The 24,740-nt window shown below is 45.5% G+C and overlaps 2 protein-coding genes across 7 annotated transcripts in view; one reads left to right on the top strand and one right to left on the bottom strand.

The window, feature by feature from the left end:
- RECQL5 (RecQ like helicase 5) overlaps positions 1-24,734 on the bottom strand; it is a 36,962-nt gene extending 12,228 nt beyond the window's left edge. Inside the window, exons 1-8 of one of the 2 annotated variants that reach the window (XM_029960007.1) lie at positions 24,634-24,734; positions 24,372-24,502; positions 23,069-23,190; positions 22,137-22,655; positions 21,097-21,202; positions 20,499-20,610; positions 18,164-18,326; positions 17,741-17,823 (exon numbers count right to left, since the gene is read on the bottom strand). In XM_029960007.1, the coding sequence (XP_029815867.1) occupies positions 17,741-17,823; positions 18,164-18,326; positions 20,499-20,610; positions 21,097-21,202; positions 22,137-22,655; positions 23,069-23,190; positions 24,372-24,492 (1,226 nt within the window). In that variant the 5' untranslated portion in view covers positions 24,493-24,502; positions 24,634-24,734. Of the gene's footprint in view, positions 1-17,740; positions 17,824-18,163; positions 18,327-20,498; positions 20,611-21,096; positions 21,203-22,136; positions 22,656-23,068; positions 23,191-24,109; positions 24,129-24,371; positions 24,503-24,633 lie in introns of those variants that run through there. The other variant, XM_018073229.3, reaches the window with a different exon arrangement.
- SMIM5 (small integral membrane protein 5) lies at positions 317-16,195 on the top strand. Of its 5 annotated transcripts, none has more exons than XM_018073232.2 (6): positions 3,574-3,646; positions 6,451-6,592; positions 6,965-7,105; positions 8,703-8,856; positions 10,258-10,560; positions 15,497-16,195. In XM_018073232.2, the coding sequence occupies exons 4-5, from the start codon at positions 8,730-8,732 to the stop codon at positions 10,368-10,370; spliced, it is 240 nt and encodes a 79-aa protein (XP_017928721.1). In that variant the 5' UTR covers positions 3,574-3,646; positions 6,451-6,592; positions 6,965-7,105; positions 8,703-8,729; the 3' UTR covers positions 10,371-10,560; positions 15,497-16,195. The 5 variants fall into 5 exon arrangements, with proteins under 5 accessions (XP_017928722.1, XP_008926148.1, XP_017928721.1 ...); XM_018073231.2 differs by having other exon boundaries at positions 15,494-16,195; XM_029960008.1 differs by having other exon boundaries at positions 3,589-3,646; positions 6,448-6,592; positions 15,494-16,195.
- Positions 24,735-24,740: the final 6 nt, after the last annotated feature.

The raw sequence follows: 24,740 nt of genomic DNA, 5'->3' as shown, positions 1-24,740 counted from the left end.
CCCCCGAACTATCGCAAGGAAAGAATCAAGTCTCACTGCGGAAAAAGCTGAAATTAAAAGGTAAAAAAGAAAAGACCTCTCTGTGGGGAGATGCACAGAGGAAAACAGCAACAAGTGCGGGCCCCTGGGCGCCCCGGGGAGCGGAGCTGGCACAGCGCTGGCTCAGCCCCAGCCCGCGGTGGCTCCCCGCAGCACGCCCGCCCTCCCTCCCTCCCTGGCCACACATGTACAGAAACTTCGATCTTCCAGGCAACCACGTACAAAAAGAAAAAAAAAAAAAGGCAGAGACAACAGCTGGCTGTCAGCGGCAGAGCACAGAGGAGCCGAGCGAGGAGCGAGACACACGCCAGGATGAGGGGAGAGATGACGTGAAAGTTTAAGACGACGGAAAGAAAAACAAGAGGAGAAGAAGAGCTGGCGGCGCGCTGGGGTAAGGGCTGAGCTATCGCCGGTGTTCGGGCACCTTAACCTTCCGCTGGTTAGCGAGGAGCTGGTGGAGCTCTCACTGCGGAATGAGCCTGAATTTGTGTGCGAGGGGCACTGAGGAGCAAAGGCGGCAGGAGAAAAGCTTTTAAGCGGATTGCGGAGAGCCGCGCTGCGGCCGCCCTGTAACAAAAGGAGCTGCCCCGCAGTGCTCCGGGTCCGAGCGGGACCGAGCAACTTTTGTTGGTTAGAAAGCCTGGCTGCTCATTTTTCCGTGCTGCTACAGAACGTGACCTTCGCTAATGAGCAGGTCTAGCACGGGGCACTGTCCACAGCGGTGACCTGATATAGCAATAGTGTGGACAAGAGAGCTGGGCTGCCCCTGGGAGCGAGGGCTGTTCGTGCCTGTAGCGAGGAGCTGCCAGCGCAGGCAGGCGTGTGTGAAACCCAGCGGGTGCCAGCCACAGCATTTCTCCAGAGCTCCTCCCAGCTGCAGCTAAGTTTTATTCCCCCAAATCCTGGAGCAAACAGAGAGCTTAGAAAACAAGCCCTGGTCGGGGAACTAACATATTGTGCAAGTTAAGCATCTGTGTCCAATAGAAATAAATGGAAAGATTTTACTCGGCTTCTAACAAGGACATTTCAAAAAAAAAAAATAATTCAGCTGTGGTGTATGCTGGTTTACTATTCAAAGCAGCATGGGAACCCACTGCTCTGAGAGACACATAGATGCACACACACGGTCTATGGTTTACAGTAACAAGACCGTCAAGTTTGCATGCCGTGAAAAGGGAAGGGAGAGGCGAAGGATCCCCTAAATACATAAAGTTATAGAATCATAGAATCATTTAGTTTGGAAAAGACCTTTAAGATCATTAAGTCCAAGCCTTGGTTTTACAGAGGTGTCCCACAACCTTGCTGTCCCATCTCCATTTTGCTGCTGGGTACGGGAAGGGGCGCTGGCAAAGGAGACCCATCGTATAAACCCCCTTTTTCTGCCATATGAAGCTGATTTCTCTGTGTTGAAGCTCTTGCAGCTCCTAGCACTGAGCTGGGACCCCCTCAGCCTCTTCCAGGAGGAGCATGGGTGGTCAGCTGTTTACAAACAGAGAGCCAGAAAGCAAGCTCTCATAGAAAGATGTCTTCCCGATCCTACACATGCCTGTAGGGAGGAATGTTAAGGATCAGGTATTTCCACTTCTCTCCATATCCATTAACATGGAAGGGAGGGCAGGTCTTTCTGACCTAAGTGTTGTACAAACACCGAATTGGAACTGCCTGAGTGAGGGGATGTAGTAGTTAAGACCCACACGCCTCCAGCCTAGCCCTGGGCTCAAGGGGATGGAGGGAAGTTTCCACCCTGCTAATGAAGGGTCTGTGTAGGTTGGTTGCTGCAGTTAAGATGGATTCTCGAATAAAGCATGTGAAAAAACAAAGTTTAGGGAAACAAAAAAAAAAAAGGAAGGAGGGAGGAGTGAGGGGAGAAGGGCAGGGGAGGGAAGGAGGTAGAGAAACATGCCAAGTTTTCCTCGCCAAAAGAAAATGTTAAGGGCTTTGGCTGGGGGGTTGTCCAGCCGCAGCCGCGCTGTACATGTGTGTGGGGGAGAGGAACAGCAATATGAAACACATGTCTGGATAAAAGCAGCAGGACATGGCTTGTGTTACAGCTGTCACAGTGCACAGGCCTCAGCCTCATTACAACGTAAGGGCGGTTATGGGAGCGGAGGAACAAAATAAAGCCAGTTTTGATAGAGCAGATCCTTTCTGTGAGACAGCCCTCTGATCACACAGCCTGCAGTGGGCCAGAGCAGAGTCACACATGGACAGCAGGGACTGTAAGGGACTGTGAGAGAGCTGGGTGAGGAGAGCAGCACCCAGCTCTCACCTCCACTGGGACTCTCACTGCTCTCCCACACAGCCACAGCTGATGTGGTTCAAAACGGCGTCCTCTGAGGAAGCAGCCGTTGTAGCCTTTAGTTTTGAGTTCCTACACCCAGGTGTCATCTTTACTAGGATCAGTCCATCTTATTTCAAAAAACTCAAAAATGCATGTAACTTGTGAGACCTGGAGGTCTGAGATCAGTCAAGGACAGGGCACAGAGGGGGCTGTTGAAAGGTGGAGGAGTTTCCAGCACCCCCTGTGAGCTCCAGTTGCCAGACCTCAACCACCAAACTACTGACAGATCCCACTATGTATGTGAAGTAACTACAAGGCTTTCACAGGCACACAGCTACCTCTCTGTCAGCTTCCTGGGGAATGGTTATTTTGCTAATATTAGAATACGCTTTCAGGCTAGATTCAAGCATCACCAACCCTAAAAAAAGTTCTCTTGTAGAAGAGCTACGGGTTTATTTTTAAAATTGACCTTTTCCTTTCATTGGATGGCTCAGTGCTTTGGTCTCCCCACTTAAAAAATTCCTAGTAGTGAGGAATTATCTTGTGGAGTTTCGTGGATGTGTTTGTGGGATGGACTGGAGAAAACCAGGGTGCTCGGTAGAGGTGTAAAGACTCTCAGCTCAGTGCCCAAATGGGTATCTCAGCTACTGAAAATGCTATTGCAGGGAATTCAGTGCCTTTTTATATTAATCTAATATTTGGTTGTAGGGGAGAGAAGGGACATTTACAGTGCTGCCTCAAAACCCACCTCCAAATAGTGGGTAGTGGTGATGACAGGGTATTCCAGCCAAAGGGCTGCCCAGTCAGGGCAGCTTTATAATCTGAAGGAATGTGTGGCCTTCTTTTCCAGACCAACTGACAAAGTCAAAGCTTTTCTCCCATGACATTGAGCTGCAATTTACCAGTTTGGGTGTGTGCTGTTAAAGGGCTGAATTCTCTTGATACTGGAAACTATTTTCATCTGCTTGGGAATGAATTATAGGTCTGTCTGGCACCGTTCACTCCTGTTTTAGGAAAAAAAGGGCTTGTCTGAACTATAGTTAAGATTCACGTGGCTGGTCAACTACAACCGTGGCAGCAAACATTGCATTAACAATGATGAGGGAAAACCATGCACTGATAATACAACTACATTTCTATGGCCCTTTTCATCTCAGCAGTACACTAAAAGCTTGGAACAATAAACAATCGTGCAGGAATTATGACACGTTATGCCAAACTGCATCCAGACTGTAGTCACACCTAGCAACCCACATTGTTCTGGAACAGGAAGCACTGCAGACCTTATCCAGATGAAATCAGAAGCACATTTCAAGAACAAAGCTGGTAGGTTTTGAAACTGGTCAAAGCTTCATGTTCTTTAGAAAGTGGCCAAACACAGTCAGAGTTTATTTTGGAGTTTTAGATCAGAATAAAAAGCATCCCCTCCCCTTTGGCTGCTCAACACCCTCCTTCCATGAGGCTGGGCTTGCCTTCTAAGACTTCCCACAAAATAAGCTACCACAATCCATACAGGCTTCCCATCCCTGTACAGATCCAATTTCAACCAATTTGACTTGCCTGAGAAAGAACAACACAAAGCATTTGCTTCTCCACAGTCAGTCTTGGGAAAAAGACAAGGTTGCAATGGGAATGTTGCCCTGGCATTCTGCTTGATGGGCACATCAGGGAGGTTCTCCTTTGTAAGGTCTCTGGAGCTTTGGTGCTGTGGACAGTGGGCACAGTGGAGGAGACCTGCTGCATTAGGAGTAGAGGCACTGACAGCTTCTTGTTCCCAACAAATTCCCCCCTCCATTGGTCTCCATTTTTAGATTACCTGAGCAACAAATCCACACAAAGCACAGTAAAAGCAATGGATGAGGATCATGGCAAGAGCAGTAGACCCCCTGTGGAGCATGGCTGGCTTAGGAACAAACAAGATGCTTTCATCTACTTCCAACCTAAATGGGCTCAGTGACCAAAGTGTAACAGGCAGTGAGCAAGTAAAGGCCAGTTCAGTTTGTAACTGCAACAAAACCAGGGACTTATTGTCTCCTATCTAAAGATTTCCGAGCATGTTGGAGACTTGGACACACAACAATTAACAAACAAACCTCTGATGATGCTTACATGTTCCAACTCTTTGCAGAGATGAAGTCACCCAAGAGAGGGATGGGATGACTTATCCAAAGTCACGCCACCAGTAAAACATCACTGGCAGGCCAGGAAAACTGCTTCTATTTACTAACCTCCAGTCCTGGGGCTAAACCACAAACTCAAATTCATGTCCTTTGCACTTAAATAGGCTGCTCAAATACCACCAGGGTTATGAGTAAACAAGTGTCTCATTCCTCAGCAGTAAATTTCAGCTCACCCACTCCCTCCAGTTCAACTCTGGATGCACCTGTGTGCTCACACAGATCGGATGCAGCTTTCCAAACCAAAGACACACCAAAAAACCCCTATCAATTTGCATCAATTCCAAAAGATTTGCAGCAACCTGACTATCTTTAAGCAGTGGCATGTGGGACCCCATCACACATGGTCACCCCAAAGCTCCTTTTGTTGCTTGAAGCCTGGAAGCCCTCCCACACAGCCAGTTCACAGCACAAAGGAACCTTGACTGAGGCTTTTCTCTCAAATGTCTAGATTGAGGCTTTTTAATGGCTTTATTCTCAAAAGGACTGAGCAGCCAACTTCTTTGAGTGCTTCAGTATGGCATGAGTCCATTAAAACAACTCAGAAAGATAATTTCAGTGCTATTATGGCAATTTTCACAGCTTTATTCAGTGGGCACAGCAAGATGAATCTGCATTAGTGCTTTCTGGGAATCTGAATCTATATAAGCCCTGAACACAGGCCATGCTCTTTGGTTTTACAGGGTCATATAATCCTTGCAGCTGAGCAGCACACCTGCAGCTGTTACCATTCCCCTGCATCATTACTGTTCTCTCTCTTTTCAACCAAGCCTAACAACTCATGATGCATGGCAGATTGGGCCTTTTTTTCCCTTCAAAAAGAAATAAACCCAAATTAAATGATTTATCACATTCCCTCCTCTGCTGTGCCTCGTAGCATAGGGAAGGGCAGAAAGATTTGATGATCTAGTTCAACTGGCAACACTGGATAGATGAATTATTTCTTAAAGAACAGCCAGAACAGGATACAGCTGAACTCATGGATTTCAGGCTGCCACCCCATCCCAGCAGGAAATTCTAACCCGCCTGTCACAAGACACCAGCATTGAGCTTACTTTCTTTTCCACCTGAGTTTCTCATCTTGCCTCTCTTCCCCTTATTCTCACTTCATGTGAGCTCTGGCTACAGCTGTGGAGCAGAAGTTCCTGACATTAGTCTAACAATGTGTTATGAAGACCACACTGCACTGTGGTCATTCACTGTTTCTTCTGTAACAAGTTCCATCAGCTTTGCTGCCCTACAGCCATGTCTCCTCTGCTCTGGAGGGGTCCCACCCTCAGTGGGTGAGGCTTTGAGGAAGGAAAATGATGAGCAAGGAGAAAAACACCAGCAGACAATTATGTTTGCTCCAAGCTCCACAGAATCTGTGAGGTAGTAACTTGGGTGGCTCTTCTAGGCTCTAAGCCAGCACTCTAACACTAGAAAGTAAACTGTCAGTTAACTTACAACCTACAGACCTACAACCTTAGGTTTTAAATCTCCCAAGAGTTGCCTGTTTTAGTAATAATCATTACAATTACTGCTTCAGTAATGAATATGCTGCACCACCTTTCTGTTACTACTGTTGGTGACAGTAGTAACAGAACTGGGAGCTTCCTTGAACAGAGTATAACAAAAAAAATGAATCAATTCTTACAACTCGACTCTGAAATTTGTAAGTAATGTCATCACTGTTGTGTTTACAAGAGGAAGATGGATAAGTGACACAGCACTATTCTTACCCTTATGCTAATCTCAAGGGTGAGCTCTTGGTTTCGCTGAAATCAAGTGGGAAAAGGTCAGAATCAAAACCAGTCCTGAACAAAGACTTTAAATCACAACTAGAATGGAACATACAAGTAGAATGGAACATACAGAAGTCTGTGAATACAACTTGCTTTCTTGGGAGAGTTTCACTTTTTTTTCTTTAAGAATTCTTTTATTATTCACCCTTTTGCTACGCTGCACAAGCAGAAATCCCAAAGCAGCGAGAGCCCTTGGAACCAGAGTGCAAGGCAGAAGTGCAGTCGAGCAGAAAAACATTTGCTTCCTCACGGGTAGACTGGAGACTGCACCACCAACATCAAACTTTGCCCCTGCTGTAGTTCAGACCAAGGTAAACAAGCAACATTCCTTGCAAGTTTTAGAATAAAAACTCCTTCACTTAGCTCCAGACCAGGTACCATGGGCAGGGGAATGGCCGTTACTGAGACACGCTTTTTCATTTCAGACTAAGCACTTTGCTAATCCAGAGTTCTACAATCCTAATCAGTAATTTTACACTGTATACCCAAACTTCACAAGCCTGGCTCTTATATTTGTTCCTTCTGGTGCAGTCCAAAGCATGGCATGGAAGGTTATTACAGCAGATTCCTTACTAGGAGAACTTCTGGACAGGCAGAAACACCTCCAAAGGGAACAAACATTTTCAAGATGTTAGAGCCAGAATTTTTTTCCTTTTTTTTTTTTTTCTACATTTTTCTTCTAGAGCCAAGAACAGAAAACACAAATCACCTCTGCTTCCTCCACCATCTCCTGGAATGGAAACAAAACTGAAAACCTGCTGACACAGAATCCCACAGCACCGTGCAAAGGATAAGGCAGCCGTTTCTGGAGCAGCTCACTTGGGGTATGCAGTCATCTGGAAAGAACTATTTAGCCCTAGTCTCAAAAGTGACCTTTTCAGGTCAAAAGGCCACAGCTCTGCCTCCCTGCTAAGTTGCACAGAGATCTTTCTGTAGATGTAGATTTTCCATCCACCCCCATCCCAGCTGGTTCCGATTTTTATTCCTTAGCTTGGGTTTAAAAGAACAAAGAAAAGCCTTTTTGAATTGCATAAACATACAAAACTTAATTTAACTTGGCACTGTAATATTTAAGCCCAGCATGCAAAGAAACAGCCAAGGTCTCTCTGTCCTCAGTGTGTTTAGAAGAAACTGAACTCCAAGCCTCCATTTGTCTGAGTAACCGATCCAGATGTGCAGGAAGGAATTAGCTGGCTTGTTCTGGAAGTGCTGTCTTGGTCACTTGGCTTTGTGTTATCACCAAGACCAGGACATTAAACTGCAATGTTCAAGTCCCATAACCCAGTGATGACTATTACAAAATACACAAACTAGGATATTTTGATATAACAATGACATAAAAGTTATAATCCATTCAAGTGTTGACCTGTCCAAACATTTGTTTTAGGTGAAACTATGGATGTTTCTCAACAATACCCAATTCCAGATCCTGACTGAAGAAAAAATTGAGCATCCATAGGTCTCCTGCCCACTAGTTTGTTGCAATGCCTTCCAAAATCCTGCTCATGGGGCAAAAGATCAGCAAATATTGGTGGCAAAACTGAGGCACATAACTTTGATTACACTAATATTTTCAGTAAAATTAGCTCCTGATGATCACTCTGAGAATAAAGAAGGTCTAAGATTACTGAGCAGGATTAACCTCCCTTGTGGAGCATCTCCCCAGTAGATCCAGGGGCCTTTATTTGCTCATCACCAGCACTGATGGGTGGACATCCATTGTTCAATTAATATACTGCTCAGTTAGAATGTGGCTTAAAATAAAACCCTTACCATGCATTCATCTGTAAGAACTTGAAAAGCACCCATCTGTCCCCAGGGAATGCAGACTTTAAATCTTAATATCACCATACAGTAAAACTGGTTGATAAAACATTATTAAAGGTATTGTACTGAGGTGTTGAAATAAGTGCCTTAGTTTTTGAAGAGGCTTTCTGTAGCTCAAAGTGCAAGAAGCCTTCAAGGGAGTCTACTTTGTGTTACTCAGTAAAAACCAACTGAAAAGTATGCACCACTGGAGTTTAGCATTTGGAATTCAAGTTGAGTTAGAACTGCATTTCTTTCTGGAAGGACAAGTTAGCACAACTAGAAAAAAAAAATTATTTTCATTGGCTGAAAGCCAAGGGCAGGCACTGTCCAGTTCTAACTCTGTGTCTGCTGAAATAAGTGTCCTTGTAGAAGAATCACCGTTTTGCCTTTGCTTAACAGTGCAGTTGACAAAACACCCTCCAAGCTGGATTTTGAAATTAAAACAGTGCTAGAACACGTAGACAGTTAATAGTCCTCCACCTTAGCTACTGGGAGCAAGGACTGAGACCAGATAAACTTGTTTTCCTTGTGATCACCAGCTGTATAAGAAGGCTGGCAGCTCCCTAGCATTAGTCAGTGAAGAGGCTTATTCTCTGTTTGGTTCTTCTACAGCATAAAGCCTGGAGAGCTTGTGACAGAATGTCTACTGAAACCTTTCTGAAGGAAATTCAAGGCATTGCTGAGAAGTTTCTCCTTAAGCTTCAGAAACTGCCCAAGGCTGAGCCAGTGGAAATTGTCTGCTTTTGTGTGGTTCTTCTGTTCATCGGTGAGTTTATTGGTGGAGGCCAAGGGGTGTCAGAATTTCTCTTCTATGGGGGCAGCTTGTGCCACACTCTTGGTTGGTGGGTTGGTGGTGTTGGCAGTTCTTTTACAGGCTGTGCTCTGAGGCCCAGGTTAATTTCTAGGTAATTTTTTTAATACTCAGCACATATCTCTACATGGATGCAGAGCATGACAGGCCAACAGTACAGCTTTACCCAAAGCTCTCATATTCAAACATTAGTTTAAACAGCAGTATTTTAACCAAACCAGAGCTGCTGTAGTGTTTTGATGCATAGGAGATAGTTTGTGACAAATGGTATTAGGACATCTCCCTGACACAAAAGACACTTAAGTGAGATTCTGAGTGTCACTCCTGTTCCTGGCTCAGTGGAAGCCAGTATGCTTCAGATAAGCCTATTTATTACCCTCTGGTAATGGCAAGATCCCTCCTGCTGCTCTGTGTGGGGATGGCATGGAAGGAATAGCAAAGAACTTCTTGATCAAGGGGGATGAAGTTTGTTTATATGATGCGAAAAACAAGCAGGAAGGAAGACAGGCCCTCCTCCTCAAAAACACAGTTTGCTCCCAGACAAAAGGAAGGGTGTGTATCCAGCTGGACACTCCTCCCTGGGCTGGAATTCAGAAAGTCACACCTGCTGCTTTATTTTGTTCATACCTACAGCTGGTTCCCCACAGGTTCAGATACCTGGCAGCCCAGCTCCAGGCTTTGAAGGAACACATGCACACACACACACATGCACGTTCACACACTGTTATGTGTTTTGCAGGATGAAACATGTCATCCTTTTCTACTCCAGATAAACTAATATATCCCTCCCAAAAGCAACCATCATGGCTAGAGGAGAATATCAGGAAGTTAGCCCACTGCTTTGTGAAACAAAACTCTGCATTTGAAGTATCTATTTTTTCAAGCTAAATACAGAAGAAAGAGTAAAGTCAACCCAGTCACAAATATCTATCCTTAAAGGCTACACTGCATGCTCTCTTCAGAAATACAACTGACAGTTTGAGCAACCAAACCCTCTTGAGTTTCTTCTGACACAACTATGGGCAGTTGGATTTTCATCCTTTCCAAGCACATAGCTCTTCTTAGTAACTGCATGTCAGCTCCTAAGCAACAGCCCATGAGGCAGGTGAGGATAAACCCCCACATGGTTTGGTATGTAGCTCTTAAGATCTCGAAATACCAGGTAATGATTGTCCAGATTAAATGGATAACCAATACAAGTGAGCAGCAACTTAGGAGGGGGGAGTTTGGAATATAAGGAAAAAAAAATTCAAAAGAAACCAGGCTTTGTTCATTTTGCTGCTCAACAAACAACTTGCAGGAGGCATAGGGATTGCTCCAACACCATGAAACAATATCCTTTGCTTCTCTTTCCAGTCACTGTTCTGGTGCTCATGATCATTGCCTGCAGTTGCTGCTGCTACAGCTGCTGTGGCTGTGATGACACCAGAGGTAGGAAGAGCCAAGTCCGCCCAACTGCCCGCTCGTGAAGTTCAATGAGGTGACACAACCTACTATCAAGGACACGCATGGACATCATGATTCAGTCCTATGGGAATGACTTTCCACACTAGCTCACTGAAAATGGCAATAACAGTATTAATTAACATGACTCAAAGGACCAGAAACCACAGCGTAGAATTCCTTCTCTCTGTGACAGCCACTACTGTGACCAGAAAGGTAAAGCTCCTTTACCATCACTGTCTCCCTCTTCTGGGGTGGGATGGGGTGGGAGGGCATGGACACAAGTTGCTGAGAAAAGAGACAGCTTTCCCAAAGACAGCCCTGCAGCTGGGCCAGCCAAGGATCCCCTCTGTGAGCACGGGGCCACAGACCAAAGCAGAGAACATGTCCAGGACCACATGCCAGGCAGTGCCTGCTCTCCTCACAGGTGGCTAATCCAGAAGGATGGTGCTGGGCATTAGCAAAACTCACTGACATCACCACATGCTCAGGTGATCATGGATCAAGCCCAAACCTGCTCTTTCAAAAACCAGCTGCAGGAGACATGTTTAACTGAGTTATCTGCTGAAAACAACAAATCATGGACCTTCTGATCCAGACGTGCCAGCTGAGGCTCTGAGAACAGCTGGTAACAAATGCTCCTGGTGTCATTTCATTGCTGTTACAATGAGGTGAAATTGCCAAAGAAAAAATTCAGATCATGTGGAATATTCTTTGTAAACAGAAAGACGAAGGCAAAAGGGAAAAACTCACCAACACCACAGCTTATTTTGATCACACTGCTGCTAAACGTGCTCCCTCCCCACCCCCCTGCGTGGTTCTACCGCTTGTTGCAGATGAATGGTTCTTGCAGAGCATGGGAGCTACAGGAGATGAACAAATCCCTGCCCTTACTTGAGGGATCTGTGGCCTGACTCCCTGCACTGCGTGCAGTTTATTTTAGTGGACATAAACACTATGCCAAGGGTATGTTTATGAGCAGGCACAAAGGCATTTTGGGGGAGTGACACGCACCGTGGTAACCGTCACTTCAGGGTATGTGAGCAGCAGCTGACAGCGGGCACGGTGACAGAGCAGAGCCAAGAATGGGCTGTGCTGCTGGAGTTAACAAGCGCAAATAAATCCCTTTTCCATGCTGCAGCCACCGTGTATGTTTGGTTTGCGCTCCGGCGAACTTCCGAAAGGGATTTATGTACGTACAAAGCTGTGGCACAGGCCACGACTTTCACAGCTGGGACAGCCCAGTGGAAGGCTGAAATACTGCACAACTCAAAGCCACTGGTCTTTCAGCACCAAATGTGGGACCAAACACCTTTTTGAGAAGGTGTAAAAAGTTACATGCACATAGAAAGGTCACCTTCAGCCCCTGTATCCCAAGTGCTAAGTGCAGAGGAGGCAAAGGGATTACACATGTATGTACCAGAGGCAACATGGAGCTAGGGAGAATAGAATCATCAAGTTTTTAACAGTGGGCTTTTAAATATCCTTTACACTTTAAAAGGGAGAAAAAAATAAAGAAAATTTTGTAAAGAAATGTCTTTTCTCTGATGCCTGCGCCCAGATTGGTAAAAAGCACATTACATCAGTAGTTTCTTATGTTTAAGAACTTTATTTTTTGTCAACAAACCAGATGTGGGTATTTGGCATTTTTGTGCTGCTGCACATTGGAATATATCTGCAGCCAGTGACACACAAAATAGTCTAAGAATTAAAAGAAAAATAAAATTCCTCAAACTACCGATGTTACTTTTAAATTAATAAAAAGGAAAAACCTTCCAGCAGAAGATGAGGATGTTCCTCAGAAAGTAAATAGCTGAGCCCCAACTTGGCAACTGCCAACAGCAGACTACACTAGGATGAGCCACTGCATGCACAGTTACACTCAGACTAACAAAGCACTGGGCTTTATTAGGCTGTCCCAAAGCTTTCACTGCCAACCAGCATATTAGGGTAAAATAAGCTCAAGCACAGCATCAGTTCAGTCTAATCAACATTCAGAGGTGCATCACACCAACCTCTCAGATATGTCACTGCTCATTTCACTCACAAACAAGTGGCAATCAAGGTGGCATCGGCAGCCTCAGAACCTCTCTTGCAGGAGACAGACTCAACAGATGTTTCTGTATCTAAATTAAGTCACAAGACCCGGGAATGAACAGAGCTCACTTTCTTTCCTAGCTGGTGCTAGACAGTGCCAGCTACAGACATGAACAGAATCCCATTGAGAACTGTTGGAGCAGCATGGAGCCAGTCTGTGCTAAGTCAGGAGGAAGCTCAGCAGGCTGGACACATACCAACAACTGACAGGTTGCTGTCACTGGGAACAAGCTGCCAGGCCTTATCTCAACAGGAAAAGCTACAAATGCATGTTTCCCAGTGGTGGTACAAGTTAAACCACTGACAGATACCAGGCAGGGGGACAAGAGAAATGGCTCCTCTCTTATCGCTGCCGCCTTAAGTTCCTGAATTAGAAACTGAATAAACACAAGACTGTTAAACAAAGAGAAGGACAGAAAATTAAGCAATTACTTAAAGGATTCAGGTGGCTTTCTGGAGCAGAGGAGTAGGCACCATTTAGAGGGGTCCCTGGACCAATTTCTGCACACTTGTCTGGACCTCACAGGCCTAATGTTCTGCTTTGTACCATTTTGTACCACTGCACTCAGCTGGGCTATTCCTATAGCTGAGATTTAGACATGCCAATTGCTTGCCTGGATGGGTGGGGTCTGCTGCTTTCTTGCATGCAGCTTATCAGGGTGGCCTGAAAGATGCCCAGCAAGTCCCCAGTTTACTGCAGCCCTTCAGCTTCTGCTAACTACAAACGTGCCAGTCCCTGAGTCCCTGCTCACCACCCACAAGAGCTTTTGTGGTTTTGGCTTCAGTCCATACTCATATATAGGGACCTGTAGTGAGGATGGATCCTCTGTTTCAAAATGCAGAGGGAGATTCAGAAAAGCACAGACTAAGGAGAGACAGCTTCAAAGACACCAACTCCTGCACATGTTGTGAAAACTGAGTGAGCGGGAAGGAGCTGCAAGGGAATACCGTTACTTCAGTCCTGATGATAAAAGTGTTGAAGTTGATTCTTTCCCTGAGGAACCTCAAAAAGCCAGCAAGGCCAGCCCCTCCAGCAGAAGTGGTTGAAGGTCTGCTGATGACTCGATGGAATAGCTTCTGTTCTATAACATTATCCCTCTGGTTTCAAAGCGATTTGCTTGGCTTGTGAAAAATAAGTTTCCTTTTACACACACGCAGTCTCGCACACCACACTCCTCCTTCTCCCCTCCCACCTCTCTGCAGAACCATCCCTCAGGTCTTCTCCAGTCAGGAAAGCAATAGGGAGGCAGTTTTATTGCAGTTAACAGCAGTGGAATGCTCTGTAACGGGTTTATCTCTGTGAACTGTCACAACGGATTTTTGACTGCAGGGCAATCTTGTTCGTGGTCTCACTTTAGGTGAGAGTCTCCTAAAGGAGCTTCCAATACAGATCCAGTCAGGATCCAGGAGACAGCCTTCCTCTCCACCACATTCTGTCCAGACAGGACATAGTGGGCCTTTACAATCACCACAGCAGGTGTAGGAGGGGATAAAGCCACGGAGAGGAAGAAATGTCTGAGCAACAGCTGAATTAGGACTTTTTATTTAGGCTCAAGGTCTTTGATTTGATTATATTAGCCACACCTGTGCAGGAAAATCAGCTGTTAATCATTTACTGCAGCACCAAGGTAATTTCCAGGCTACCTCTGAAAGTCTCAAGGCACAGTAAGGGGTCCCTCATCACTGGCCAGGATCTCTTGGAGAGGTGCAGAGGAGGCAATGGAAGAAATACCTTCTACAAACACAACAGCTTCAGGTATTTATAAAATCTTCATAAAGCTCTCCTATTTCAGGAGGTTAACTGTGCTTAGCAAAAGAGAAAGGAACTTCTTGGGGTGTGCAGCCCCATAGGGTTCCTGCCTTTGAGTCTATAGAACCAATATCTAGGCTGCCTCCTTTCTGAAGGCAAAGGAAGCATCCAGAACAGCTTTCCTGTCCCGTGTGCCTGTTGGTTAGAGACTGAGCATGGTGATCTGCCATCAGTCCAGAAAACAAACCATGAACTGAATATATTTAGCTGCTGAAAAAAAACCAAAACCTTCAGCAAGTGCAAGCTTGTGCTTCTAGTCAAATCTGAGCTGCTGAGGATGAAACACGCTTTACAGGACTAATCCTTTTCCTTACAGTACTCAGGATACCTAAGGGGCAGCAAGTCAAACAAATTTTCAAAAATAACAAAGATCTCTTCCTGTATTACATCTGCATAGTTGTATTTGCAAGAAAGTGTGAGAAATATTCCACCCTTTCCCTTGAGAAACAAGGAACCTTCAGTAAAACCACAAGATGCTCACAAAGAGATGCTGGATGTTCTTTAGAGGGCTGACAGCTGAGTCATTATGCAAAGTATCAGTGAAAGAGCAAGTGTGTAGAACCCACTGAGATTCCAATTTAAATTATTACTGGACCTAAGTACTTCATGGAAGGAAAACTTGTGCTTCTATTGCAGAGTAACAGAAAGCATTACTAAAGCAAACTCCATTAGCAGGACTCCCTTTTTAACATAATTAGACTACTCTAAGCCTTATAAAAGCAACAAGTTGTACATGATCTTTGCTTATTGCTGGTGGGTGGATTTTTTTTTTGCTTGTTTGTTTTTAAATAAGTCTTCATTTAATCTCCAGTGTGTTCTCAAGAGTTTCAGTCCCCAACTCTATTTTAGAGATCTTTCTAATGGTATCAAGGAAGTTCTCCCACTGAATACTTGGTTTTCATGTATAGGCTGTGCAGCTAACAGAGATGAAGGGTTCATACTGAACATGCTGGAGAGACACTATATTATTTAAAATATTGATTAACTATGATTAAAATAAACCTCAACTGCCAAAATCTTATAGAGCCAGAAGCTTTTCCCTCTTTACATCTTGGTAGATCTGATTGTGAAACAGGCCTCAGCTGTATTTCTTCTGGTTTATGCTCCCATTTCTGTTTCTCCTTTTAGAAGGGGGATGATTGTAGGCACAGACAGCATTCATACCTGTAACTGGTTTTGGGATTGTGCTCAGAGCATAGAGAGGATACACCAACACCTGACACTGTTCTTGTTTACCCCCAGCAGGGTGGAAAACCAGCATGTCGTCAGCGCAAGAGGCATCCTCAGTTCTGGAAGACCTAAAGACACTGATTACAGCAAGTGACTGGGCTCTTGAAGGGCTGGTGGTGATTGGCATCTTCTGTCTTGTTTTTATTGCTCTCATTTTATTTGCTGCTATCTTTGGGTGCTGCACATCTTCAAGGCACAAACAGAGCAGCACATAGACAGTGACGTAACGACGCGGTACTTGGAGCAAGAATCAGCTCAGCTACAACCTGACTGTTGTTCACAGAAAGCTTCCTCATCCTCTCTCCCTGGGTGATTATTTCTCCCCATGCAACTTTCCTGCATCAAAAGCAATGCCCCAATGCCTGCAAGTTGTTCTGCAGGCCCACAGCAAACTCAGTACATCGGGCTGTCTGTGCTCAGGAACTGCGTGATTCGCCAATACCAAAGTCAACTCACCTCTGCCTGATTTTCATCTTTCAAGCAAACCCACCAGTTAGAGGTGGCTACCCCCCAAAACTGATTAAGATGTCTTCTGCTGCTGCAGCTACGTGGTTTGTTTTTTCTTTTTTTCACCTTGCAAAAGAGCAATAGGAAACTCTGAGCACTGAAAGCTTTGTCTAAACCCACTCTGGAAAAGCAGCTTATACCATTGTTCTCCTGTCATACATGGACAATAGCCTAAATATACTATGCAAAAACTTGCTTGCCAGTACACAGTCTGTCTTTATTTGTTCTTATTTATAACCTTGCAAGGTCAGAGTTTAAGGTTTGCTTTCACTGTTTGGATGGTAAATAGAACTGTATTAATTCAATATGTAAAAAAGAAATGCAACGTGGCGTTTCTTTCCATATCACCTCAGTGTCCTGCACAGTTATAAGCAGGGAGGTCAGTCAGTGGTGCTGCAAGATGTGTCACTGGGATGCACATGGCATGTTATACAGTAGGAAGAATGGACCAAGCTGGGGGTGGGAAGAAAAAGTATGGGAGATGTAATTTCTAATTAGGTCAGTGATATTCAAATTATTATTCTGAGGCCCTGGCACAGAAGCTGTGGCTGCCCCATCCCTGGAAGTGTTCAAGGCCAGGTTGGATGAGGCTTGGAGCAACCTGGTCTAGTGGAAGGTGTCCCTGCCTATGGCAGGTGGGTGGAACTGCGTGGTCTTTAAGGTCCCTTCCAACTCAAACCATTCTATGATTATACAAACCCCAGACACAAACAGCCCTCTGCCCCTCTGTGAGCTGGTAACACACAGCAGAAGGAGCAGACCTACTCAGCCAAGTGGATCAAATTCTTAGAGCAAGAAGCCTCCTAGAAGCTACTTCACACCATCACCTCAACTTTAGGCAAAGAAGTGCTCCTTAAGTGCCCAAGGACCCAGTGTCGTGTCATAATTCAGTACAAAAAGGACTATCCCATAAAAAACAGGGTTTACCAAGCATGACAACAAGGACAAACATGACAACACACTTGCCAAGGCATCAGAAAAAAAGCACATTACATTCATGCTGAAAAAGTTGTTCTAGACTCAGGAGTGAAAAGTGAAATGAAATGCAGAACTTGTAAGCAAGACACATGAAGACCATTTCCAGTTAGTGAACACGCACTGCTTTCTTCCTGACAGAATTACAGCTTTGATGTCTTATCCAGCATAAAACAGCAATTAGTACAATTACAGCTTACAAGGCATGCACTAAACCTGAACAATGCACGTTGTGGTTGCTAGTCTGCATTTAGGTTGGACACATCCATAATTTAAGCCTGTTTCTAAAACATTCTAAGCACCTTGTAAGGTCAATGAGAATCACAGATACCCAGTACTTTGCACTGTAGAGCCCCTGAGATTTACAGAAACATTAAATTTAAATGCTTCCATCCCATGCTGATTAGGCTGTCTGTTTGTCCCCTTAGGAGAGAGGTGATGTAGTGAAGGAGGAGAGAGTCAAAAGCAATTGCAACTAAGTCAACCCATCATCAAAGATAGAACATTGTAAAATACATCACCAGAGGAGTTATAGTTTAACATCCCCATGTCACTTGGTGAGGCTCCAAGACCAACATCTCACTTAACTCAGAGGTGGGAGTGATGAGAGAACTCCCAGGGACACCTTCCTCAGCCCAGACAGCAAAATATCAAGCAATTCATTCAGTATTTTTTTTTCTGGACATGCAGGATCAATCTCAACCATAACAGTTCCCTGGAAGGATAGGGCATGGTTTCCCTAACATTAACATCAGTGTTTGAAAGAAATGCACTCACCCCAGCTCCTCGCAGAAGTTCACAATGGCATCAAAAGCTTTCATCACAGCTTTGTCAGATTCTTTTAAGGTGCCTTTTTTTTCCTGAAAGTAGATGGGGACAGGAACTATAGTCTTCAATTTAAATATAAACAGGTAAAGTAACTCTAGCAATGACCAAATCCAGCCCTTCTGATCAATATGGCAAACAGGTACAGACACCTCCATATCTCTGCTCACCCAGGTCTCTCATACAGAGCTGGGTCTGGCAGCTCTTTCCCTTCCTGCTTCACTCCCTTCTGCTGTCCCTTGAAACAGGGCTCCAGAAGTTCTAGACCCAGAAAACCTCATTTCATCTTTGATTATTCAGAGGTTACTGCAAGGAAACCAGACTAGAGCAAAGGCTGCATATCTGGGCAGGTGGATACTCTTCTGCAGCTCTCACCTGGATGTTGGAGAGCTCCTTCTTAATCAGGAAGCTGACTTGATCCCGGTCATTCCTTGAGTAATAGAGGCGGCAGCAGGACGGCTTCCCATCCCTCCCAGCTCTGCCAGACTCTTGGTAATATCCAGCCATTGACTTGGCAATATTCCAGTGGGCAACAAACCTGCATGGGATAAAACAGGAAACACGAGGCTGCAGGTTTCTCAAGAGCATTTCTCACGTTTGTAGCGTTTGTGGGCACCAACAGCAGTAAAAAGTAGGGCAGCAAAAGCATAAAAGACAGAGAGAACTGAGCACAGCAAGGGATTTTGCACACAGAAGTTTAAGTCCTCTTAACACACGGGGGAAAAAAATGCATCTGGACAACAGGTGAGCAGGATGACATGCCAAAGGGATGGAAAAGAATGAGCACGTGAATATCCCAAACATGCAAACAACTGTACAGCTATGAAGACTGAGAATAAAGACATTGGATTAAGGAGTTTGGGAGATTTTACCATAAAACACAGCATTAATTAAAAGGGGTTTTTTTTGTGGAACACAATTTCACCATTACAAAACACATTTTTAAATACTTGATTTTCAAAAGACACTTCTTTGCCAAAGTCTGCATGGGAAACTCTGTCTCACTGTGCTCACTTGCAGATGAAGGCACCTTTCCTAGCCAGCAAATATGACTATAGAATCATTACTACATTTTATGTAATCTCTGAAGGAAGGTTTTCAACACACCACTGCAAGACTGCTTTAAACCTGCCAGTACCTGACTATTCAGCAATTCAGCTTATACCTGCTTTGAGAGGATTTTACAGAACAGTAACACTGCCAATTTTTTAAATACCAGTCTGCCTCAAAGCCAGCATGTCCCAAGGGCAGGTATGATGCATATGGGTGTAGCTGAAGATTAAATGACAAAAGCAAGCAAACATGTTTCTTCAAACACAAACACTCCAGGAACAGGCCAAGCAGGAACCATCAGAGCCCCACATATTTAATGCCCATCAGGAAGTTTACTGAAGAAATTGATAAATAATCTCAAGCAAAACTGAATTAACAGTGAAAAGAGAGAAGCAGATCCAATCCGAAAGAGACACCACCTCTGTTTTCCCTTTTGCCCAAAAGAGTCACCTCCAGAAGTTGTCAGACCTGATCTTACTTGATAACATATGCACAAATACTCATAAATCTGCCAGCACAGAGCAGAGGCTGGCAGCAGTGCCTCGTTAACTTTGGTATAATGTCCTTTAAACTATTTTAAAAACATAAATTACTATAGTCATTTTAACTCCATTCCTTGGAAACCAACCAGATTACAAGTGTATTTCAGCTGTATTTCACTCTCAATCAGCCATTGATCAATCTCTAACATTTCAGTTACTCTTTGCTTTTTTTAATGACAACTGAACAGGGCAGAGTGGCTTCAGCAGGTCCTTAACTCATGCTGCTGTCCTAGGAGACTTCTCATTTCTCTGTTGGGTGATATGCATCAAGGAGTAAAGTGGTCTGTCACTGTTTCCTGGCAGCAGTGACACAGACAGAGGGATGGCACAGTTGTGAACTGATGGGATTGTCTCAGTGATGTCCTGCCCCTCTCCCACAGTGTTCAGAGAAACTGCTTTATGTGGATTTTAGAGTAAAGATCAGGTCTGTTGTGGGTGTTGTCTGAGCTGCACCTGAACGATCCCTCCATGAAGTGATCCCAATACTCACTCAGCACAGCTATATTACAGGGCAGGAATTCTAACACAGAGCTCTTATGGTGACAGAAATCCCAGAGGAGCAGGAATTGAAACCATGTGCAAAGTTCTGGCCTTGGACTAGAGCTGTATTTTTATATGGTTATTGCCATTTGTGAACTGCTATTTTTTCCCCTTGCATTGCAAGAGGAGAGAGATCTCCAAAAAAAGGCTGGCTCTGACTACTTTAGTAGAGGGTGCATGAATTATTTTAGGTGCAGATTTTCTTCCCACTGCTTTTTAACGGCAACTGTTTCACTAAGGGAAGTGAAAGAGGCAGCTGTGAGTGCCTTGAGATGGCTCTCTCTGAAACCCTGGGGGGTGTGGCAGAAAACAAGCATTCCTCCAATTTTCTTATTTTTGGGTATGACTGGCAAAGAGGAGCTCTGCTGCCTTGTGTTTGATTTCTTTACAAAGCCCTTCCAGGTTTGTTTTTGCTGCTTCTAAGCTAAAACCTCAGAGCTCTGGTTTTGTGGGTTTTAGCAAGTGTTCCTCAGGCTTTTGAGTCAGGTGTATCAGGTAACAGAGACACTGAGACTTTTCCTTCCCACTGCTCAGGTTTCAGTCTCTGGTGGTGCCCAACACTCAGCCTCACACACCTGACGTTTGCTTTGTCTACTCCCATTCCAAAGCTGATGGTTGCAACAATAACAGGGATCTTCTCCTCCATCCATTCATTCTGGATGGAAGTCCTGTCAGCTGGCTTGAGTCCTGGGAAGGGAAATAGAAGGAAGGAATCAACAACAAAATAAAACAAACAACCCAAACAAACAAACAAAACCCCCAAAACAAAAAACAAACAGAAAGAAACGAGGATTTTCTCCTCCTCCATTCCCTCACCGCAAGCCTCACTAAAACTGACTGATGTACACACTCCTTTCTGCACATGTTTAAACTGGCCTGGCCTGTGACCAAGCAGAAGTCAGCAGCAGCTGTTTCTATTCCAAAGAAGAAAACTTAGCTCTCCTCCCCTGGGATAAAAGCTGTTGTTATATTTAGGCCATGCAAGATCCACAAGTTCTGGAGAGAGGAGAATGCCATTCTGGTGAAGGCCCTGCACTTATCTCACAGACCTGACATGTGAGCATCAGACACAGTGCAGACCATGCCTAGAAAGCTCTTTTCTAGGCAGCCCCAACCCAGGCCTGAGAGGTGGCACAGTTCAGTTGTAGCAGCTCCTGAGAGATGCAGCAGTACCTGCGTGATAGGCCTTGGCTTTCAGCCCTCGGCAGCTCAGTTCAATGGCCAGCTGGTCACACACATCCCTCATCCTGCAGTACACGATCCCACAGCCCGAGTACACCTGGAAACAAAGTCCACCATACTGTCTGAAGCCAGTCAACAAAACTGCAAATACAGTCCCAGGCAAGAAGCATCTCACTCTGCTGTACAAATGCACTCAGGTGCAGAGGTTACAGCTGAGCTGCTGAGTTATTCTGGGAATTAATGTTAGAGCAGGAAATTAAACACATTTCAAATGCTTCTGTTCACCCTCACCATACTGGAAGAGCAGAGCACAAGCAAACATACAATGATCACCCAGGGTGTGACAAACCAAGGTGGAAATGCTCGTCCCATGTTCCTAATTTATGTTCACTTAGAGCAACCCCTTTCTGAGGACACAGAATCACAGAATCGTTTAGGCTGGAGAAGACCAAGATCCTCGAGTCCAACCTTTGACTGATCACCACCTTGTCAACTAGACTAGAGCACTGAGTGCCATGTCCAGTCCTTTCTTGGGTACCTCCAGGGATGGTGACTCCACCACATCCCCGGACAGTCCGTTCCAATGCCTGACAACCTTTTCTGTGAAGAAATTCTTCCTGGTTAATTTTTAAAATTAATTAATTTATTCAATTTTATCACATTAATGCTGTCTGCAAATGTGACACCACATCCCTCTTAGTGCTGATCTTCTCTTTGGCTGCCCTGTGTCTGCTGTCCTATCCAGGCCTGGAGGGTGCTCAGTGGCCTGTTTTCTGGATGTTACTTTGTAGAACATGGTTTCTCACCTCAGAAAGGATCACAACCTTCGCATTCTACCTGTTTTAGAGGAACTAAAAAACATACACGAGCACTTTTAGAGGACTTAGAAAATATACATTATCACTTTCCTTCCTGGGACCTCCTCCTTCCCTGCCACAGACCTGGCAGGGCCATACCAACCACTGGAATATCAGTGACCATTAAGACAGATTTTGTCCAGTTTAGCCTCTTTCCCTAAAGGTAAAACCTACCCCAGTGGTGTCCTTCACTTCGAGCGCCTTCAGACAGAAATCCTTCAAGTTGGCGTAAGGATCAGCCAAGAGCTCTTTGAACTGCACATCGTAGAACAAGTTGGATCTGAAGCAAGGAGTCTTAAACGTGGAAAGTGGCTGCTTTAGCTTGAGAGCTGCCACAATGTCCTCCTGGACCTGCCTGGTGGCAGTGGCAGTCAGGGCAACACACGGCGTGCCGGGGATGCGGCTGCGCAGAGCGCCCAGGCGCAGGTAGTCGGGTCGGAAATCGTGTCCCCACTGGGACACACAATGAGCCTCGTCTATGATCAGGTAGGACAGGAGGTTCCTGGACACCAGAGAGTTCAGCGTTGGCTGGAAGGAAGAGGCAGCTGCCATCTCCGGGGTGATGTACAGGAGCTTTACTTGGGGCTTCTCACTTGCTAAGTCAGCCAGGATGGTCTTCTTCTCCTGGGCAGACAGCTTGGAGTTCAGAGAGCAGGCTTTGATCTTCAGAGCCAGCAGGTGATCCACTTGATCCTAGAGCAAACACAAAACAAACTAAATGAAAAGCAAGTGGAAATAAAGAAAGACACCAGCACCAAGAAAGATCCATCTTTTGGTCCATTTGTGTTACTCTCCTATGCTGCTTCTCTCTAACACCCAGGAGGTGGCAGACAAGTGGAGAAAAAAGAGGAAGGCTCAGTTATAAAAGCCACCATGTTATTTTTAAAGAAAAAACCCATCCTTTTAGAGAACTGTAAAGCATCATACCAGAGATACTCTGCTCTCCTCACCTATTACCAGAGTAAGGAAAACACACTGAGACATCAAGAGCATCCAGAGGCAGGTGAATTGCAGACTCATGAGCAGAAAGACAAGAGGCAGCCGTGCTTCCAGTCTCCCAAACCCCTTCTCTAGCTGCTTTTCCACAGCTAACAGGAGACAGTTACCTGAATCAGTGCAATCAGAGGTGAAATGACAATGGTGATGCCCACTGCCAGAACTGCAGGAAGCTGGTAGCACAGGGATTTCCCTGCCCCTGTGGGCATGCACACAAAGACATCCTTCTCACCTGCAAAAACAAGAGGAGAAAGCTCAAGGCCCCTGAGTGGTGGGGAGTTCCCAAGGCTCAGAGTGGAGGGGTTGGACAGAAAGGCTTGTAGTGTGTGAGAACAGTATGTGTGTGCATGTACTGTGTGGCATAATCAACAAAAGACACTCCATTTTAGGTTCTAAAAGCACAGCAATACTTTGCATGCCTGCAGTGCTTTCCTTCAAAGAATCTCTGATTGCTTTGCAAACATTTAGAAACAGCCGTACAAAAGTGCCAGAAGTTACACAGAAACCAAGATAAAGAGAAGTTAAATGAGTTATTTGTGCTAAATCTCTTCCAGAGGAGCTGCTTCCATTCAATTTTACAGACCTTCAGTCACCAGATTACCAGCCCCATGACAGACCTTTACAAATCCTCTTAAAGCTTATCCCAGAAAGGTCCCTCATACAAAACAGGGTTTGGAAATCTCAACCACACAGATAATCTCACACAGTGAGTGACTGTCACTGCACTGACCAGCACCCACCTGAAGGCAGGAAGGTGCCAGTGACACCATGTTAACAGGCAGGGACACCCTGTACACAGAACTCTGCTGTTGGCTGCTCTGTTCTCAACAGCAAATGGTAATTAGTGAAAACTCTGATTATACCCTGAGTTGGACACTGTTCTGACTCACACTGTGAGAGCTGCTGGGGGAGCTGGCAGATTGTCTGTGTGAGCTGCCTGTCCCACCCCCAGCAGGGTGTTGGGGGTGCATTAACACCAGCAAAACCACATTTCTGACAATGGCCTTGTGGTTCAGAGAACAGATCAACTGTGCCAGGACATCGAGTCTTCTACTGGTATTGTCTCTAACACGAGGGCACTTTTACTCTGAAAAGGTATAAACGTAAAGAGTTTTGACCTCATCTGACCATGAACGTGCTGGCAGGTGCACCTTAAGTTTCCTATTTCCTGGTTGATGCAACAGTGGTGTTAAGAAATGAACGAAAGAAGAAGAGGCAGAGCTTGTGCACAGCACGTGCTCGTGTTCCTGTGCCACCAAAACCACATCAGAGCAGAGGAGAGCTTGGAGGGCCAGGTGATCCTGCTTAGATTAGTCTCCTCACAACAGGCACAATCCCAGATCCTGCAGGGATCTTCCCACGGGAAGAAGGACAAGCAGCCGTGTTCCACACCTCTCCGATGCCGGGCCTCACCTCTCGCCACAGTCATGGTCGCGCTTTCCTGCAGGGGAGTCTTGAAGGACTCGAACCCGAAGACCTTCCGCAGTGTTTTCCTCACCCTGCCCTCCAGGCCCGAGGGAGCCTCCCGGCTCATCCTGGGGACGCTGCGAGAGGAACCAGAGCTCGTCCGAGCGCTGCCACCCTTCCCTGCCCCGTCCCACCGCCGCCTGCACCGCCTCCCTCGGGGCTGCCCCGCCACGCTCCCCCATCCTCTGGGGCCTCCCGGGGTGCTCACCCAGGCCCCTGACTGAAGGGTACCCCAATATGGTTTGCTCTGGGTCCCCACGGGGCACAGGTCGGGCACAGCAGAGCGGGGGGGACTCGCTGCCCCCCAAACCCGCC

The sequence above is a fragment of the Manacus vitellinus genome, unplaced genomic scaffold (genome assembly GCF_001715985.3).
Source record: "Manacus vitellinus isolate BGI_N305 unplaced genomic scaffold, ASM171598v3 scaffold_24_pilon, whole genome shotgun sequence".
Taxonomy (NCBI): domain Eukaryota; kingdom Metazoa; phylum Chordata; class Aves; order Passeriformes; family Pipridae; genus Manacus; species Manacus vitellinus.
Note: the sequence above shows the minus strand (reverse complement) of the source record. Positions and strands in the feature narration are given on the sequence as shown.

Bases quoted from the DNA above. Each gene is read 5' to 3' on its own strand.
- SMIM5 (XM_018073233.2), top strand. From the start codon at position 8,730: ATGTCTACTGAAACCTTTCTGAAGGAAATTCAAGGCATTGCTGAGAAG. The intron at 8,857-10,257 runs GTGAGTTTATTG...TTCTCTTTCCAG, and splicing joins TGTGGTTCTTCTGTTCATCG to TCACTGTTCTGGTGCTCATG.